The 19,376-nt window shown below is 37.2% G+C and overlaps 1 protein-coding gene across 39 annotated transcripts in view; it reads right to left on the reverse strand.

Moving 5' to 3' along the window:
• Positions 1 to 19,376, reverse strand: part of DLG5 (discs large MAGUK scaffold protein 5) — a 170,732-nt gene that overhangs the window by 114,540 nt on the left and 36,816 nt on the right. For 38 of the 39 annotated variants that reach the window (XM_083843565.1, XM_083843564.1, XM_083843563.1 and 35 more), the window contains exons 2-3: positions 16,135 to 16,203; positions 1,982 to 2,147 (exon numbers count right to left, since the gene is read on the reverse strand). In XM_083843565.1, the coding sequence (XP_083699691.1) occupies positions 1,982 to 2,147; positions 16,135 to 16,203 (235 nt within the window). The remainder of the gene's footprint in view (positions 1 to 1,981; positions 2,148 to 16,134; positions 16,204 to 19,376) is intronic. The other variant, XM_083843566.1, reaches the window with a different exon arrangement.

Below are 19,376 nucleotides of genomic sequence, written 5' to 3' on the forward strand. Positions count from 1 at the left end.
AAATTTCAAATGCTATGGTCAGAGGTCCAACTGTTGTTCTGATATTCCTATAACAACTCTAAAAATACTCTGCATCCCAAGGGAATCACCCTGATCATAAATGAGGGCCACATCAAGACTGACGTTTAGATATATTTGATTAGGATGTCAAAGCTAATGCCAAGAGCAGCTCCAACCTTCCTGTGGACAATGCTTGACCAACAACTTTAAAACATTTTCATTTACAATAGCAGGTCCATGAACAACAACAATTACAGAGTGCACATAAACCAGTCCTTTCTCAAAAGCAGTTTTTAGGTGTTTTCTCTGTATTGCAGTTCTCTAAGGGAAATACTATAATTACTAACATCAAATGTAAGTATATAAAGCTCACCTTGATCACACTAAATAGTTTAGTTAAATCTTTGCTTAATCACGGCAACACATGTGTGCGTAGTCACTGTCAAGTGACTCAAGCACAGCATGAGCAATCCTACTCCTGTCCAGCAGAATGACACGTGCTAATCTGATTCAGCTCATCACAATCCACTTCTGTGGCTCCTCTTCCATTGCTCTGGACTTAGTCAACACCAGTTTTTGAAAACAGCTCTCAATTTTGTAACTGCCAGCCTTCACAACCAGCACAGCCCAGCCTACGAACGTGTTGCAAGCTGCAACCATTTCTAAGCATGCCACCATAACGTGTCAAGATTTGTCTCTACACCACCTGTGTTTGGTACAGTGATTTTTGAAGCAGCACATGCAGATAGGAAAGCCAAAGCCTTTTGGCTTGTCAGAGTCACCACCTAAACAGTAGTCTTTCAGACTTGACAATTCAGGGTGGTAGCTGGCAATATCTGGGCTTTAACTCTTGGAAGGTTGACGATTACTTTTATATGAAGTGAAAAAACAAAAAGTGAAAAATAAAAAAAACTTTGTTTTGAAAAAACAAAGTGAAAAATACCAACACATTTTCACAAACCATAGATGTATATTTAGATGAGAGCAGTAATTTCCTTCTTCACTAAAGGAAAACAGTAAGTCATCTAATCATCATCTAATCATCTTCATTCATTTCGACCTCATCAAATACTTAATTTTTTTTTGGAAAGTAGCATCCTCCATCTAACAAACTGTCCAAGCACTGCACAAACACAATGTTTATTTTAATGAGATTTTTTTAAGCTGTAAACATTTATATTTTCCACAACATACAAATCCTACATTGGCAGAAAAATGATTTGACAACTAAAAAGAGAAAACTGGGCCAGTCTAGAGGACAGCTCATCAGAACTTTATTAATAGTAGTCGGGATTATAGAGAACAATATTCTAAGCTGTAAAATCCTCAATGCCTAAGCTCTACTGACTTCAAATAAGAAGTTCCTTGGTGTGAGCAAAAAGTAACACAAAGCTCAGCAGATGATGTTAACATTTGACAACCTTTTCCTCTCCCATCCCTGAAACTCTTTGAGACCCTCTGACAGAACACAAAAGTCCTCAAGCCCTACAGTATCCCTTGCAACCATCCCAGAGTGGGGAGCCTAATGAGGTTAACTAAGGAATGAATGATAAAACATTCTCTCAACATCAGTTCACTGGTTCAAACCTCAGGACCTCATCTCCTATGGACAAAATACTCAATTAATCACCACTTCAAAACCGCAAACTCTTCAAACACACAATCTTCCACCTCTTTCTGTAACATAACCTAGGAATCCTCAACAACTTGCTTGCTTGCTTTCCTCAAGAAAGAGTTGAGCCCTATTCCCCTCAATCCCACAGCAAAACTACTGTAAAAAGCAGGAGGAGACATCCAACATGCAGCTCTGAAACCTGGATATGGTCACCTACATGTACATCACCACAAAGCAGGTACCTTACAGGCAACATAACTGCACTGCAATATTATTGCTGCTTTACAAGCAAGCAGGAGACAAGACACTTGAAAATACTCCTGAAGACTGAATTCAAATGTACATTTGTTTTATTTTTATTTTTACCTGCAGTCATCAAAAGTCGATCCAGGAGATGAAAGTGCAAGTCGCTTGCGCAGCTCATCCCTCTCTCGAGTTACCTGACGGAGCTGAAATAGTATCGTCTCCAGCTTCTCGCTCATCTGTCTTGTGTCTGTTACAGGTGGTGGAGATGATGCTTTACCAGTTGTACCTGACCAAAAGACAAATAACTGACAGTTAGAAAACTCCTCACAAGAACAACACAACTTCACCGAAGATGTCAGTGCTAACAACAACAACAAAAAAATCACATACTTTTGGTTGCAGAATCCCGTTCAAAACCAAAGTAACTTGTGGGAGTTTTCAACAGCGAGTTGGCAGAAGAACAACTCAATTCAGTCAGACTTTACATTATCGGAAAAACCCTATCCATGTTGCAAGTTAATTTTGCGCAAGTAGGCCCCTTGCTTCCCCCCTACTTACAAGTTACCAAAGAGAAGACAAATAACTAGCAGTCACAATTGCAAAGACCTCGAAAGCTACAACAGTGACAAAGAACTCATAGATACAAGGTTACTTAGAGAGAAGAGACATGTTCCATGCTTCAAAAAAAAAAAATCAAGTAGAAAAAAAATATACCAAGGTAGCCCAACAACCAAGAAACTGCTACAGCATAGGGGCTCTTTTCCTGCTCCTTCAGCCTCACATACACACTATGCTATGTGCTACTGCCTTTTTTTTTTTTTTAAAAGACAACTCATGTTTTCATATGTCACAACTTATCAGTCCAGTACATAAAGATTTGACTTGCCAGCAAATTATGAGAGATAGGCTCCATGTTAACACCGGTTAAAATGAGCACATGACAATAACTGTAACTGGAGAGCACATCAGATTTCCTCTAAGGGGCAGTCATACATTAAAGAGTTTGGTGCGATCTTATTCTGTTTTCTTAATATCAGAGATGAGCAATGAATGATGTCTGCTGTCTTCTCCGATACCTCAGATATCAATACAAAGAGGTCTTCCACCTAAGAGATGACAGTCTGATATATTACGTTTCACAACATGCTGACAATTAATTCATCTCTGATTTTATTTCTACCCATTTTAATCGTAGACACATGACAGCAAAGATACAGGTTGCAAATGTGAAAGTTGAAGTCCTGATGTATACCGGAATTTACTGTATTCTACCCAAAAGAAGTTCTAGAACTACTTGGCATTAGCTTTCGAAGATGTGCCTTTATAGTGCCTTTTTTTTTTTTTTTAAATGAAACAACAAGAGATCCATTCATAAAATAATGATCACGGATCTTTGTCTTTTCAAAGATAAAGAATTTCAAAGTTATTTCATCTGATCAAGTGCTAATGAGTTGCAAGGATTGACTTCTTTATTATTATTATTATTTATTTTCTTCCTCTAAACCCAGTTCAAGAAGGTATTACGGAATGCAAAAACTCCCTCCAATTTTTAAGTAGAGCTACCTGTGCTGAAGTTTCCACACCAAAGTAACATTAGGGTTATGACTTCCATACATACAGCGTAAGGATCATTGTTCTTACTCCCTTCAGCTGCTCCTGTAATTCTGTGAAGACAATTTGGGAGCATACTCTCATTTTTAATTTTAGCTATTGCAAAACAGTGCACGCAAACGCTTTAATAGCAAATGAAGAAATTAAGAACTGCAGGAACAACCTGTCTTCTGTAGAAAGACACAAAGACAGATTTACATTGCTCTAAAGAATTCTAAATGGAAGCTGCATTTGAGTTTTTCTCTCACTACTCTAGTCCCCTCCTCCATCCAGAAGACCCCTCTTCCGTGAGGGCCAAGGATCTCACACTTGAAACACAGTTCTCCTTTCTTTTCACTGTTTTTATTTTCTACAATAGAAATCATTCTACATAGTTTTTAAGGAAAGATTATACAGAAACCAAAAATAATAAACATGCACTATCCTAGGTTCATGATGTAAGGAATAAATAGGGGAAAAAAACAAATGCAAAAGTCAAAACGCATATTAACTTGGAACCGTTTGGACATGAGTAGGATCATTTCATAAAGAAGTGAAAAGGTAGATAAACACACTCTAATTCAAGTACTGACAGGCTGCATGGTCTTCGGCAAATTCAGTCCCAAAGCTATGCCAAGCAAGGCAAGGCTGCTTTACATAAAGACAAGCTAGCTAACCTTAGGAAAGAAGCTTTCTTGACTAATGTGAAACCATTAATATTAGTATCAGAAATTGTTTTTTCTTTTACTCGTCCCTTTTTACATGCACATCAACAAATACCTGCATGTCAAACTCAGTGATGATATTGTCAGTGTTTAATACCAGCCAAGATTTAAGTGCTATAAAAATTCAGATCAATGCAGTTCGTATATTCCCCTTCCTAACCTTAGAAGGAGTCCAAAAAGAATATCATTGCTCAGTTTAATCTAACAATGTTAAATCAAATTTGTGGACACTCCAAAAAGCTTCAGTAAACTTCTCTTTCATCAGAAAAATTCAACATTCTTCATTTCCTTTAAAGGGGCTTTTATAGCTGGATGCTAAAAGCCCTTTATTGCATTTGACATCCTGATGCAGTGTAAGGAAAGCAACCTGTGCTTCCAGCTTTGTATTCTTTTTCCATCTGACTGCATATTTTACGCAACAGTACTTACTTTCTGCTCTTTAACTAGACAAACTGGTCTTAAAATGTACAAGCCTAACGGCTAAATTTCCATTATCCAAGTGATGCCACCTTACAGTAACTTACCTGCTTTCTCAGATAACCAGCATTTGTTAAAATGGATTTACTGCACATCTTGCCAAGTACAACTCATTCATCTGCTTCGGTAAGCCTCAAAACTCATTTTTCATGTTAGGTCCACTTTGGCACTGAGAACACAACAGTATGCAAGCCACCTTGCTGGCCAGCCTCCAGGTAAGCTGTGCTCCACTAACGCCTGAAACAGCCCTACGCTGAGGGTGTGTTATGGACAAAATAAGTTCTGACTCCAACGCAGTATATGCATTAAGTCCTGAGTACACATGAACTTAAACTAAAGCAGATTTTCCAACATATGCTGTATTAAAAAAAAAAAAAAGAATCTGAAGCAATCACATCTTCCCTAACTGTAGTTCAAACACCTGACTTCACAGAAATCACAAAGATCCATGAACATGGTACATACCAAATACAATTATTGATGATTTTCCTAATCATCAATGAGTCAAGAGATAATACAACCACATAGAAACGACAGCACTGTTAACTTCATTTTCATGTCATCCCCATTATTTGGGTGTGGGGTAGTGCACTCTTTGAAACACACAACATGAAGAGAAATAGGACTGCGAATTTTTTTAACTGACCAAGATGTATAACACTGAAACAAGACCTTGTTGAGGTAGGAAAATGAGCACCAATGCATGAACAACTGTTTTTTTGTTTGTTTTGTTTTTAAGAAATACCATGAATATATTTTAAGTTATAATAAACTCATTAATTTACTCTGAGAAATACACTTGTATGAGTGTTAACCAATTCAAAATGCAATCTATCATAAGCTAACATAATGCTTCAATTTTTACTTGAATTTTTTCATGTCATCTTAAAAATTTGTGCCGATTCTTGCTTGCAAGCAATCAGACTAGTCATTGTACAGCTGAGCCTTCCTCACTGCTTTCATGCCAAAAAAAACAACATGGATAGTCAGAATATCATTTCTTTATGGCCTTGTAAATCATGAAAGAACATGTTAATAAAACAAAAAGAATTTTGCAGAACAAGAAATAAGTTGTGTTGCAAAGTATGACCAATAGGGAGGGTTTCTCCCTAAGCTCAGGAAGACCTACGCAAGTTGTAGGTCTGTACAAGATAAAATATTGACTTGCTCTCAGTAATTTACAAGGACTAGAATGGGATTACATTACAAAAACTATCATTTAGATATATTTCCTCATATGTATCTTTTGAAGTGGTCTTCAAATAACAGATCAGAGAACAGAACTGCCTTGCAAGTGAAATAAATCATTAATGAAAACAAGCAGCAATGCATGGAGGAAGGGAAACTGAAAAGTACAATACTGAACAGTGGAAAGAGTTTCATCTGACAGACAGATAACTTAATAGGTTATGAAAGCAGCAAAGATTATGTAACGTGCAAGAACAAAAACATATAACACTTCAGTATTTGCCTTTATACAGAATATAACAAGCTAAATCAACTGTCCAGAATGTGAAACAAACCTCAACTTAGATAAACTTAAGACTTGAGAAAGAACTGAACAGTGGTTCTGGAAAGATCAACATGAATGATAATCCCAATCTAATACCCAGTAATTACAAGGAAGGAGAAAAAATACCAGGTATGTCAGTTCAAAAATTCCCTGCAGAACTTTTCTTCAGTAAAATAAAACAGAGAATAAAATCTGTAAACCTGTACCGTAACCATGAAAATACAGCTGAAGCTTCTGCAACTGAGTAGCCAAGAGCTCCCTTGTGGGAAAGATCAAACCCTTTGGAAGGCTTACAACCACACAGCAAAAGTATAACTTGGGCTCAAGAACCCCATGCAAACCTGAGCAGGACAACTGCTAGGGTCAGCTGCTGCACCCCGACCGAAGGGCTGAGACCTGCCAACACTCACCCCTTCGAGGTTTTTCCTGAGGGAGTTCTGAGCATCATTCCACCATACTGTTTTACAGTCCTGAAAGAAAACTGCTGACACCAAAAGGATTTCCTGAATGCACAGACTGATAAAGGACCTCAGGGAGTAGTAACGACACCGTGTTCCAGACGTGCTGTCTGGAGTGCAGGAGATGGGTATTCACACATGCTGTATTCCCATTCAAATCATTACAGATGGACTCTTCAGGAATTCCATCAGTCAGCTGCCAAACATTAAGAAGATACTGTAGCATGTGAAATGTCATGAAGTGGTCAGATACTAATTACAGGTTTACAAGCAGAATCCTTAAGAGTCCAAGAAGTAATTCAAACTGATTTATTACAGGCAATGTAAAAAAAATAAAAAATAAATAAATCCCCCCCTCCCAAGACTATATATCAACAAAGTTAACTTTTTTTGTTGTTACTAGTTTTTAAAAAGAGCATCACGTCCGCTGAACAATTCTCAAGTACTTCTGAAGTGACAGAAGTTGAAAGAACACTGCATGACTACATATCAACACATAGCTACAAGGAAATGGATGCCATAAGTCAGTAAGAATACAATAAAGCTGTTCAAAGAGCTTAGTAGTTAAGAGAAGGTGGTTATTAATAAACACACTGAAAATCAGGCAAAGAGATTAAGGATAACCTATATGATTCATGAACCAAAGCGAAAAGTTACTCTAAGTTTGTGGAAGAGAGTAATTTCATAAGCCTTGCTTCCAGTAAACTTAACATGTACTACTCAGATCAAAGAAAAAGCAAATTACATAGGATTTAAATCTATAGAAAGCAGTTTACCTCAACTGTTGAGGTCAAACTTTACACACAAGAAAAAATGACTTCTGAATAGAGAGAACGACTGGGATGGAGGTAGAAGGTCAAAGGCTGGGATGCCCAAAAGGATCCTGATGTGCTGTACTGGAAGCATTCTTAACAAGTTTTCTGCATCATTTGTGACTCTTCAGCAGGTGTAATGTTAGCACATGCTGACAAAGGAACAAGTGACAACCGTCCAGGTGTCTTCATCAAATGTAAAGTTTGTGTTTGCATTAGCACAAAACCTGAAAACGTTAACAAAAAAGAGAGATCTACAGACTGACTGTCAAGGAGGGGGAAGCAAAGGGAAGGGAAACGACTTTTTCCAACAATGAAACAGTGTTTATCACTGAAGGAGTATCATAAACCACACCTGTAATTGAACACTTCCTATGAATACTGAAAACAATTACTTTGTTATGCACAGCTGTACGAAGTGTGAGGCAATAAATGGAAACAACAGTAATATAAAAAGACAGTTGTCAAAATGGCCAACATGAAGCGGTGAAAGAAAGACTACACATTGTGGGGAAGGAATTATTATCAGATGGGAGGGGCGTAATGTTTGCTTTGGAGTAAGAATGAAGGGCCTCAGATTAAGCACTTGAATTGCAATTAGTGAAAAACTACCTGTAAATAGCCTGTCCCGCTGATAAGCTAACAAAATGTTAAGCAAGGAAACACTGTTGGTTCAAGTCAAAGTTGGAAGAGATCAGTGTGGACAGACATATGACACCTGATGACTGCAAGAGAAAGTCATAAAAGGATAGCGCCAATGATGGTGTTTGTTACAGACGGGAATGGAAATTCACCTAGTAAAAGGCAGCACAGTGATACTAACAGGGAAGGGCCAAAAAAACCACTTAGGACTAAAAGAGTGATGCCAGTTGCAAAGAACTGAACAGCTGGAATAATAGCATGGTTTCAGCTGCAAGACAGAGGCTTAAATACATGATGAAGAGTACAGGGGATACAAGATTGACAGCTGTAATCACAACAACTCAGATTTAGATATGGAAAGAAGGAAATTATAGAAATGCAGATGGAGAGCCTATTCCATTCTGGAAATTCACTCATTAGTATCTTGCTATAGTTTTGAAAAATGAAGAAGAATATAATGTCATTCTATTTAACATGCATCATAAAAAAGCGTAATGCGGCAGACTGTCCTCAGAGCTATTGCCTGATTCCCAAACGTAACTGCTTGTTTCTTTTACACGTTTCTGAAAAAATAAAGATTAAAAAAGAACACTGTGCAACAAGGAGGGGAAGAAGAATCACTTTTTTTTGAAAGCATTAAAAGAAAACTTTGAAGTTATATTACGTTACTAAGATATTTAAATAATGGCTTGATTCCAGAAACTATAATCCTGTCATGGCAAAACATTGCTTAGGTCAATAGCGTATTATTGGACACTTGGTATCAAAACTCTTGAAGCATAGACTAAATAAATTCATAGAGACTTTTTTTTTTTCCCCCAAAGAACGGGAGTCAGAGCAATGACTTACCTGCCTACCATAAAAAGGGACAAAGGAGCCCGGAAAATAAAAAATAAGAAAAAAAAGATGGGAAGTCAAGTAGATAATCCATATAGGCACAGAAAGTAATTAAGATGTTGCATTACTACTTCCTGTAGCAAACAAATTTGACAATTTCATGCTGAAGTATAAGCAGGGTGGCCTTTGGCTGATGTTACATCATCTACAGGCAACGAGTCAGAACAAGCCTTCCAACCTTCCTTACAGGTCCAAAAAAATCTGCTGGGATACAGCAAGAGTAAAAATACTTCAAATATTTTAAGAGTGTACTTCAAAAATACAACACTTCTTGTCTGGACTGTTTATTCAGTTTGAGTATATCAAGGTAGGGTAAAGAACTCAAGATACACTGTACGTACGGTATTCATATAAATTCCCAGTAACTTAATACTCATAGGAACTATCACTCGGTTCCTCCTAAGTAGCTGGAATTAAGTGACTCAGTAGTTAGCATCTCTTTCCCTGTAATGTTAAATCTATGGAGGTTTCAGACAATGCTATACAGTGTGGTAGCTGATACTGTACAGAATACTTACTGTACAGCAAGAAACTGAGACTGAGATTAACCTGACATTAGGAAGTTAAAACTATACCACACTTTGGAAAAAACAAACAGAAGTCCAAGATGCACATCTCCTGAATACTTCCACCGTCTTGCCTACGTCATCTATTCCTGAACATCAACAGGAATGGACCCTTGCGCCAGTCTGGCGCATTGGCACTAGAACTGACTTCAGCGTACCCTACAAGTCACCTCTGACATATGAGCTTAGAATAGTTCACAGAACAGCCAAGGTTGGAAGGGAGCTCTGGAGGAGGACATCTGGTCCAAACTCCCTGCTCAAGCAGGGCTGCCTGGCACTGGTTGTCCAAGACTGTGTCATACAAGTTCAGTTCAATGCTTGCTGAACATTTATCTTCAAAATTATACAAGTCAAATGTCTGAGTGCACTATACAAACTGGCACATTATAAAACAAAAAACTACCAAACAAAAGGTTTCTTTATTCTGTGCTCTTTCCCTCTCCATTACCATTACTGGTCAAGTGGGAGATGGGCCAGTGACTGTCACATACAGCTCTGGTACTGGGCTCTATCCAATTCCTAAAGTAACACTGTTGTTCTGTGCCTGGCACGCCAGGCACTCCATCTCCATAAATAATTATTCTGATGTCAGAGATGCAGGATTGTAGCTCCATTCAAAGAGTCTGCTGGGCACGGGGAGTGGGCAGATGAAGGATGCTTCTATTTACACACAAAAATCTTTGTGACTAACAGAGAGCAAAGAGAAAGGAAATACATAGAGAGCATAACAATTTAATGAGGATTTATTCCTTTGTGGGGAAAAAGGTGGGGCTGAAGCACAATGGTGGGATGCAGGGATTACAGCAGCTTATATCATAACTCTTTTGGGAATTAACAGTGACACCACCATCACCACCACCACCCCCCAGTGCTATCAAAACTATTTCCCATGCACAGCATGAACTTTATTAATACAGGGGAAAGAAAAGGAAGGAAATTAAGGGAACAAAGAAAATACTGTCATCTAAACAAATTTTGAATGGTAAGGAAGATACACGAGAAAAATTTGTAGAGTACAATAGCCTGTCACTCTGTAGTGTATTTATCTACAGACTAAACAGACAAAAAGGCAGATACATCTATGAAGAGCCAATTCTTTCTCCAGGTCTGATACCCTGGCTTCTACTCAACCACTTCTACCACGTGTGGCTGGGATTTCATTCCTGCTGTATCCATCATGCCCTGCAAGCCCCTCTAAGCAGGGGAAGGGGAAAAAGCTGGGATAACAGCACAGTGTTTGCTATAGAGTGGCCCTACATTCTTCTGTGAGTCATATCAGTAATTATACATGTTACATCGCTCCTTGCTCTCTTCTCAAATCAGGACTGGAACAGCTACTGAAGGCTAAAGAGGAAAAAATTCCCTGTGAATATACACCTGCAGCAACACGAGAGGGAGAAGAATTTGACAGTCTGGCTCCAAATCCCATCCATTTGTGTGCTTTCCTGTTTTGGGACAGTGAAAAGTGCATGAAACACTGAAACAGTTACTGTGGTCAGTGAAAGAAAACCTTGTTCTGTTTCAAGAATCCTACCTAACACCTAATCATGCAAACATATTGCTACTTCATGGTATAATTGTCAAGAAAAGCCTATTTCCCCCCACTCCAAACAAACAAAAACCCCAGCAACAGCAGTATTAAACAGGTCACGCTGTACCTTAGTTTATTGTAAGGAAATAAGTGTGAAGAGACTACTTATTGTCATCCTGCTTATCATAAAAACAAAGGAAAAAAAAGTTCACAGGTTATTTAAAAAGCTAAGAAGTTAGAGAGGAACCTATGCTTAGGAGCATCAAAACCCTTTTAGTAACATTTCTTCAATACCTACCAAAAATCCCTTACTTTCCTATTGGACGAACACATTGGACCAACGTTCCATGTTTACAACAATAATTAAGGCTATTATGGTAATAGAAAAGCTCATGGATGAAGACAATGATTTTGTAAATTTAAAAATCCTGACTCTAACCTAGAAAAACATACAGCGAAGATGCATGGACTTCCAACATACTTTGAAGAATCACCTTGTGCATTTACAGCTAGCTCTACCTTAAGAATTCATGCCTCTCTTTCTATATTCTTCTCATTTTGGAACTAACTGTCAGAAAGCTTAATTTTTTCCCTCAAAAGACCTTTGCCCCTCAAAGAGACATTCTTCCTCTTTCACAATTAGTTCTGCACTGGGACACGAACAGACAGGCAAGGTCATTTTCTTGTCTTCCTGTGGGAACTGCTGCTTCTCTGATGAACGTCACCAGCCTGTCCTGCCCTGAAGGGTCCAAGTGCCTGCCCGGCTACTGAGAGCCTGCAGACACAGCCACAGAGCATACAGCAGAATAAACAGAGAAAGTAGTTCCAGCCGCAAATTGAAGCGAGAGAAAACAAACATGAGGGACACGCACATTACACTGCACAATGAATGCCTTCCCCATATTAATCTGTACTCTGTAATACCAAAACTGTGAGATGTAACCAGCCTTTTTTTCTGACCGAACTTAACAAATAAACAGTTAACTCGCTAAGAACAGAATTTTAAAAAGATGAACACTATTACACACGGAAAAACAAAAACAGCGATGGAGCATCTGACATGGACAGAATTAAGCCAACGTAAAGCAAAGGTAGGTACACAGTGTGCTTATTCATTTATTACATTTTTTTCAAGTACCATTAGAAAAAAAAAAAGTCGGTCAGCAAGGATTTCCTCATGCATTCACGAAATGCGGGAGAAAGCTTTGCAGTCCATCATGGTGCCAAAGACCTAACAGATTGATCCACAAAAAGTAATTTTCCTTCTCTATTTCACTACTATCAGGTTTGCCCGTCCCACAGCAAGTACAATCTGCTGATCACTTCTGTTTCAGCATACACATATCAGAATTAACAATCATTAGCATCAGTTCATTTATGCCACATGACAACCATTTTGTGTTACTATTCCCACTTTCTGGGGATCAGAATTCCAAGCTATTCATGCCATAAAATATGCACAAAGAAGGTAGAAACTTGTCACAGACAGTGTGTGGAAAGCATTTATACCACTTCCAGCACTGATGCTAATGAGAAAATAGATACCACAATTTTACAGAGCAAACTTTCATGCCAGCTTCTGAAATATCTTGAAGAATAATTAAAAAAAAAAAAAAAAGTTGCCCAGAATTCTTACTCTCTCTAGTAATTGTCAGCTCAGGACAATCACCTGAGCAAGAGGTTTTGCCTTCATGAACTTGTCTAGTTGTTTGTCAAGGCCACATCAAATGTAAACACCTAGAGTATCCTCTAGAATGAAGCTCTCTGATTCAAGTATAAGTTACATGAAAATATTTGTCACATGATAGTTTAAGCTGATGCCCATCCAATTTTGTATTATCCATTCACCTTCCTCAAGCCGTTGATGACTTAACAAGCATCTAACATGTCTACAATTGTCCCTTACAGACCAACGAAACCCAGTGTATCCAGCTGTTCCCCACACAGAAGCTGCTCCACAACCGTGCAGCTGCGCTCCTGCTCTGTGCTTGCTGTCCTGTTTTCTTAGGATGGAAGATTCGGAATGCAAATAACCCGAGACTCGGGCACACCACGGGTTCATACAGTGATAAAAAAAAAAATCTTTTCTCTTTTCTTCTTCCTTTCCCAATTCTAACACCATGTTTGCTTTGACTGAGGTTGAACCCACACCTTCTTCAACCTGTCTTTTAAGAACTGCCTTAGAACTATTTTAGTCCTTAGATCAAGGTCTTTTTTTTTTCCTGAAATAAGCTTATTATTATTATATACATCAGCTCCATAAATTAACTCAAACCCAGCATAGCTGTAAAATTGATAGAATCTTTTAAATTTCACAACATCCTAGCTTACTTGGAACTTTTTCAGAAAAAGATAATTTAACTGACAATGCTGGCAGCAGAAACTGCCTCCAACATTAGCTAGGATTATTAAGACTGGAAATAAAAGATGAAACATAAGGACATACTCTTCTCTATTTAGTTTTATGGTGAGAGCCCAAAGACTACAAGAGCTTGGATTATCTCTCCTAGTTGAAGATTCTAAGATTGACTCTCTGCTTCTTTACCTGGGTTAAATTAGCATCCGTAATACTGTTACGATTTTCTCTGAAAGGTCAAATTTCCAAGCTGCTTGACAAATGGTAACTAGGCACATCAGAAATAAAAATTAATTAAATGTTAACGATAACATGTGTTTTGAACCCAGAAAAAATAAGATAAATCCCTTCTCTACCACACAAGGAAGATACATGTGAGTGGAGAAATTTAAATATTCCTTTATATGCATGTGTGTGCACATAATTATCCACAGTCCAGCGATATATTTCAAACCTTATATTGTCTCTAAACTATGAGCTATTTACCTTTTTATACCAATGCATTCATTTCACTAGCAAAGAACTTATTTCCACCGCCCAACGTGGTGGAGAGCAGTGGTAGAAGGCAGATGTATGTAACATTCCTGAAACACTAGAACAACTCAGTATCTGTTGGGATTCCATCCAAGTAAGTCCTAAGAAGCCTTCAGGGAGCTGGCACACAAACATTTTCAGTTATGATGGCTTGTCACTCAACAAATCAGTCACTATTCAAATAACCTGACTGCAGCTTTGAAGTGACTTGCAAACATCTATTAGGACATGTTGGTTATTAAGCAGAGAAAATTTGCTATTGATATTAGAACACATTAAAAATATTATCTCTTGTAGAACAAGATGTGAAGGAGAGAAAATGATTGGGAAAGAAGAATGATATTCAAGACTAACAAGTCTATAACCAGGCTATAAAACGAACATGACAGCTTCAAACAAGGAAATCCCCTGGCTGTTAATGTATTAAATATTAAACACCAAATTTACTTAAATCATTTGATAAAAACAAAAGCATGGAGATCACAAGTTTTGTTTAAGAACGGTCACTTTTTTCTTGTTTCAAATAACTTGGACCACTGCACACAAAGGCATAAAACACTTCCAAGGATAGCTCTTAAGGTACAATACACAGGCCAGTTATTTAGTACGCACTTCAACATTTTCAAATATGAAATGAACAAAACAGTTTCAAAATAATTCAGTTCTGACTCACATATGGGAATAAAGGAAGTTTCACAAGTAAACTGCCAAATTCTAAATAAATGTGCAGAAACAGGAAAACAGGAGTCCCGCACTTGCATAAGGTACAGAAAATCAGTAAAATGGAAAATGGAGGCTATATACGTGTAACATGCAAATGATAGCTGTTGAAGCAAAAGTTCTCTCCATGATGGCAAACACTAGCTGTTAATCTAGCTTTACTTCCAAATTTATAAAGTATCAGGTACAAAGGATCAACTATGTGCATTCACAAAGTTATAAAACTTGAAAAAAACAACAAGCTTATGCATACCCTTCCTTTATTAAAACCGGGAACATGGGACTAGAAAGGACCACCTGCATCCTCTCATATTTCAAGCATTATTTGATCTAATTATTCCCCAAACTTAACAGTATTTCACCTTTGAAGAGCTTCCTTTGGAAGGTTCTTTCTGCAAAAAGAAAATACAATCTAAAGCTTCGAAACTTTCTTCTCTTCCTACTTCCAGACCATCCCCCCCTCCCTTTTTTTTTTAAATAACTCAAATCATACCCTTCTTTCAGGTAGCAGCATAGAAGTGTGACCTTGATAAAAATCAGACTAACATGTCACTGCTTTCTATAGGTTCAAAAAATAGTTCAATCAACCCTAAAATCTTGTTCCTGCATGTTGGAGTTAAAAGTTCACCTCAATGACTGCAACAGATGTCTACACACATCCTTAAACAGACAACTGACTTGCCTGGTGCTGTCAGGGCACTCCATGGATGCCTGACACTACAATGGAACTTGAAATATGCAAAAGCATACATTCCCTACCCAAGACCAATGACTCTACATGGATTTCACAATAAAATTATAAGTAAAGAATAGGAAGATTAACAGCCCATATGTCTATTCTGAGATCATCTTGAGGGCTTTTGTCCACATTATTTTTTCCTCCAGTCTTCTTTTTTTCTTTCCCAATAGCTTTAAAAATGCAGAAAATGAAGCAACTCATTACACTCAGGTAAAAAAAAAAAAGAAAAGAAAAAAGGTACCTTGCAGCCAGTTACGGGAATGTTCAAATACTATTAGCCAAGGTGACAGCCTTACAATTTCTGTGATACTTTTGACTAACAATTTTTCTGTTTATGTAACTATATGCATCCACATATATGAATGCCTGTAAATATGTGTATGAATATACATACTAGACTTGCAGAAACCTAACATTGCCATTTCTACATCATTTTACTCAGTAACTTGCAGTATAGTTATATCATTTGATGTATCAAAACATCATAGATTTTATTGCCAACAACTGCATACAGATACAAAAATGCTTAAGTTGCACTACACAATATGGATATATTTTTTCCTCGTCAAGATGCATAACTCTATCATACAGTTCAACTTCTTTGATGCTATGACTTGAAGCCCTCCACCCTTCATAAAGACAACTTTAAAACCATGTTATCCCAGCTCCCAGAAGATTTGCTCATCAAGTTCTTAAATTAATCCTTTACTCACCAATGCTACTCAGAGAACTGCTGCTTTCAGAATCAGAAGGCATTATGGACAGCACACTGTAAGTAGATCCTAAAATCAGAAAGAGACAAACAGTATTACTACTACTTCTCTTTTCTTCTCCCCAAATCAAGCTAACCATTTGTTTTCTTGACACTGTAGAAACCAAACACACTGAATTAGACTTTTATGCATTAGTAACATTTATGCTCTCTAATAGGAAATGGATAACTTGTAAATAAACATCACAGTACACACCAAGTAGGAAATTATTCCAGGTGAAGTGGTAAAACTGAATTCAGCAAAAAAAATGAACTAAAACAATGAGTATTTCTGACAGTGAAAATACAAAATTTCTTCTCTGAAGTATGAAGATTGAGTGATGTCTGTCATGATCATCAGAATCTACTTTGATTACTTGTCTTTTTAATGAGCCAGCTCCAACTTCATCACCTTACTGATTTGTATTCCTTTCCTCAGACTTCGAAATATAATTTCATTGGTAAATAAGTTTTGCTTGCATACATGTGCAACTTCAACTATCTGATCCCAAAAGCAACTGGAGCTAACTTGTCACTGATGGTAATAAAAGCATTTTTATTTTTTTTCCCCCACACATAAATAGACCAATAGACAGAGTCGTCTTTCATTTTAGTTGATTTAAAAGTATGCTAAGTTTGACTTCCCAGAAGAACTGGAAAAACAGGCCCTAGTTCAAAACCTGAACAACTAAACAGCTCCACCATTCATCACAAACAAGATGAGCATCCAATAGTAAAGGAAAGGGAATCATTTTGTGGCTAAGTGATTTGAAATCTGGTCCACTTCCAGCCACAACCAGAACATGAGCTAAAGCATGAAGTCAATATATTCGGGAGCTGTCTTTCCTATAGTCCTCCTTTCTATGTTTCATGATTTGTTTCCTCCAATCTTTTTGAAATTAAGAAATGAAAGGTGAGAAGCATCACAATGAACACATGGATCTACTTTTCAAGTGGATTAAATAAAGAAGTACAGCTTTAGCTCATCTCCTGTGCTTCTTCAGGAAAAAAACTAACACCTATAATCACAGTATCAGATAAAGGAAAGACAAGAAGTGACAAAGAGAAGCTGACCAACAACACAAGCAATAACAGCAAAATCAACTGAAAAAACAAACACACTTAGGGCCAGACCCCCAGCCAGTAAAATTTGGATGGACCCCCAAGTTTCAATGTTTGCTATCTCAACAAAGAACCAGGCTCCCCAGTCTGATTAAAGGGACGATGGCTAGGCAAAAGCCAAGTCAAACTCCTTCCAAACAAATCCCTTGGTTTTGCTAGTAGACATTGCTCCAGTAAGTACAAAAAAAAGGAACTGGATCATGAAGTACACTGTTCCACCTGACAAATCCCTGTAAATAATGATTCAAAATACATTGGTCACAAGTAATTCTAGTTCATTATACAGGATGTAAGGGCTTACTTTTGTTTTGGCTTGCTGTGGTTTTTAAATAAAACCTGACAAGCACAACACTGACACACCAGCTTCAGGAAGAAGTCTGCTATGTATTTTTGCTTCCATTTGAACCATTTTCAGATAACTATTTAAGCTGTTTCTAAATCATTAGTGCTTATTAAAAGCAAAATAATTTTGTCATTAATTAAAATTAATGCCTGCCTGTTCTAAACTCAGATTTCTTGTAGTATGAGCTGGAAAGATTAGAAACAAAGGGGTAGCTGAAGAAAGCAGATCAATGTATTAAACAAAGGAATGCGTATTTACAACAGACAATGTATGTCAAGATCATATCAGAACTGCATGGGACTCAAAGACAATGAAATAACGTGCCAAGAAGTGAGACATGATTACACTCAGCAACTTAAAATCACTCACTTCCTCTAAAAACTCACATAGGAGTCCCGCATGGAAACACAGTTCAAGTGATTGTTAGCTGCTGCTGCTTCTTTTTAGGCATGGAGAAAGAAAATGTTTTCACAACAGATAATGTGATTGAGTGTTCTCCTCTTCCTTCAGGATATTTGAAAAAAAACCGATTGCCACAGCCATAATGAAAAGGATGGAGAACACTGGAGTTTTGTAAAAACAAACTTACAAATAATTCATTGACTATTTTGTGAATGGACAGGATGTCTCCAGGTACCCAGAAAAGTATCTGCAATACTATTTTAAGTATGGTATATCAAACTTACACGACCTGGATTTTGCCTCTAGCTCTTTCACAGTTTTTCTGTGCAATCTTTACTAAATCATGTATTTGGTACATCTCAGTTTCCCACCTTTAAATATTTTATTTGAGGATAAACTGATCAAGTTGGAAAGCCCTGAACATGGCTTGCTACATGTGCTGTACAAAGCTGAAGCAAAATAAAATTATGCACAGGCTTTTCTACCTGACACCTCAGTCTGATTTTCTCTACAGTCAGATTTAAGAATCAACATGAAAATTTTAACAGACACTTAAGATATATTCTAGTGTTTAACATCTATCATCTCAAGTTTTAAACATGGATCACATTACATTTAGACATTGATTAATAACACCAGTTTAAAGTAATTACTACTATAAATCTGCATATAATGATTAGCTTTAGAGTTTGTCTTCCAGAAAAATATAGTAACTCTTGTAAGAGCACTTGATATTTAAAGATAACTAGAGCACCTATATAGCATCCACAAAGTAAAAGAAGCCATACACGAATCGACAGAGGCTGTAAGAAAAATCAACAAGGTGACATTCCGCAGCTGTCTTATAACTATACTTGATTACTAAAGCCATGAACTACATTTCCCACACAACTTGGGTCAATGACAATTTTTCCAAAACAGTATCTTATTTTCCCCTTATATTTTTATGTCAACATTCTGTTTCACATGCATACTTTCAAATGATGCTCAACGGATTTCCAGCATTCAACAGATATGTCGTAAGTTACACTTGACTACATTTGTTTATTTCAATTCACAAATTGATGAGGAAGGAGGAAGGGAAATCCATATAAGTAGTAGTGAAAAGAGAAATACATTCTTAAAATGAGTGGGCTTTTTGTGTACCTTTTTTTTAAAAAAAATACTGGATAGAACACCTTGATATGTAATCAAGGATTACAGCACTTCTCATATTTTAACACTAGTGTAAGCAATATAATAACTTGGATCCATTGTTCATAACATAAAATGCTTAAATCACACATCAATGATTGCGCAAGCTGATCTGAAACAGATACTTAACTACTCTCATCATC

This window comes from Anser anser (genome assembly GCF_964211835.1).
Source record: "Anser anser genome assembly, chromosome: 7".
In the NCBI taxonomy this organism is placed as follows: domain Eukaryota; kingdom Metazoa; phylum Chordata; class Aves; order Anseriformes; family Anatidae; genus Anser; species Anser anser.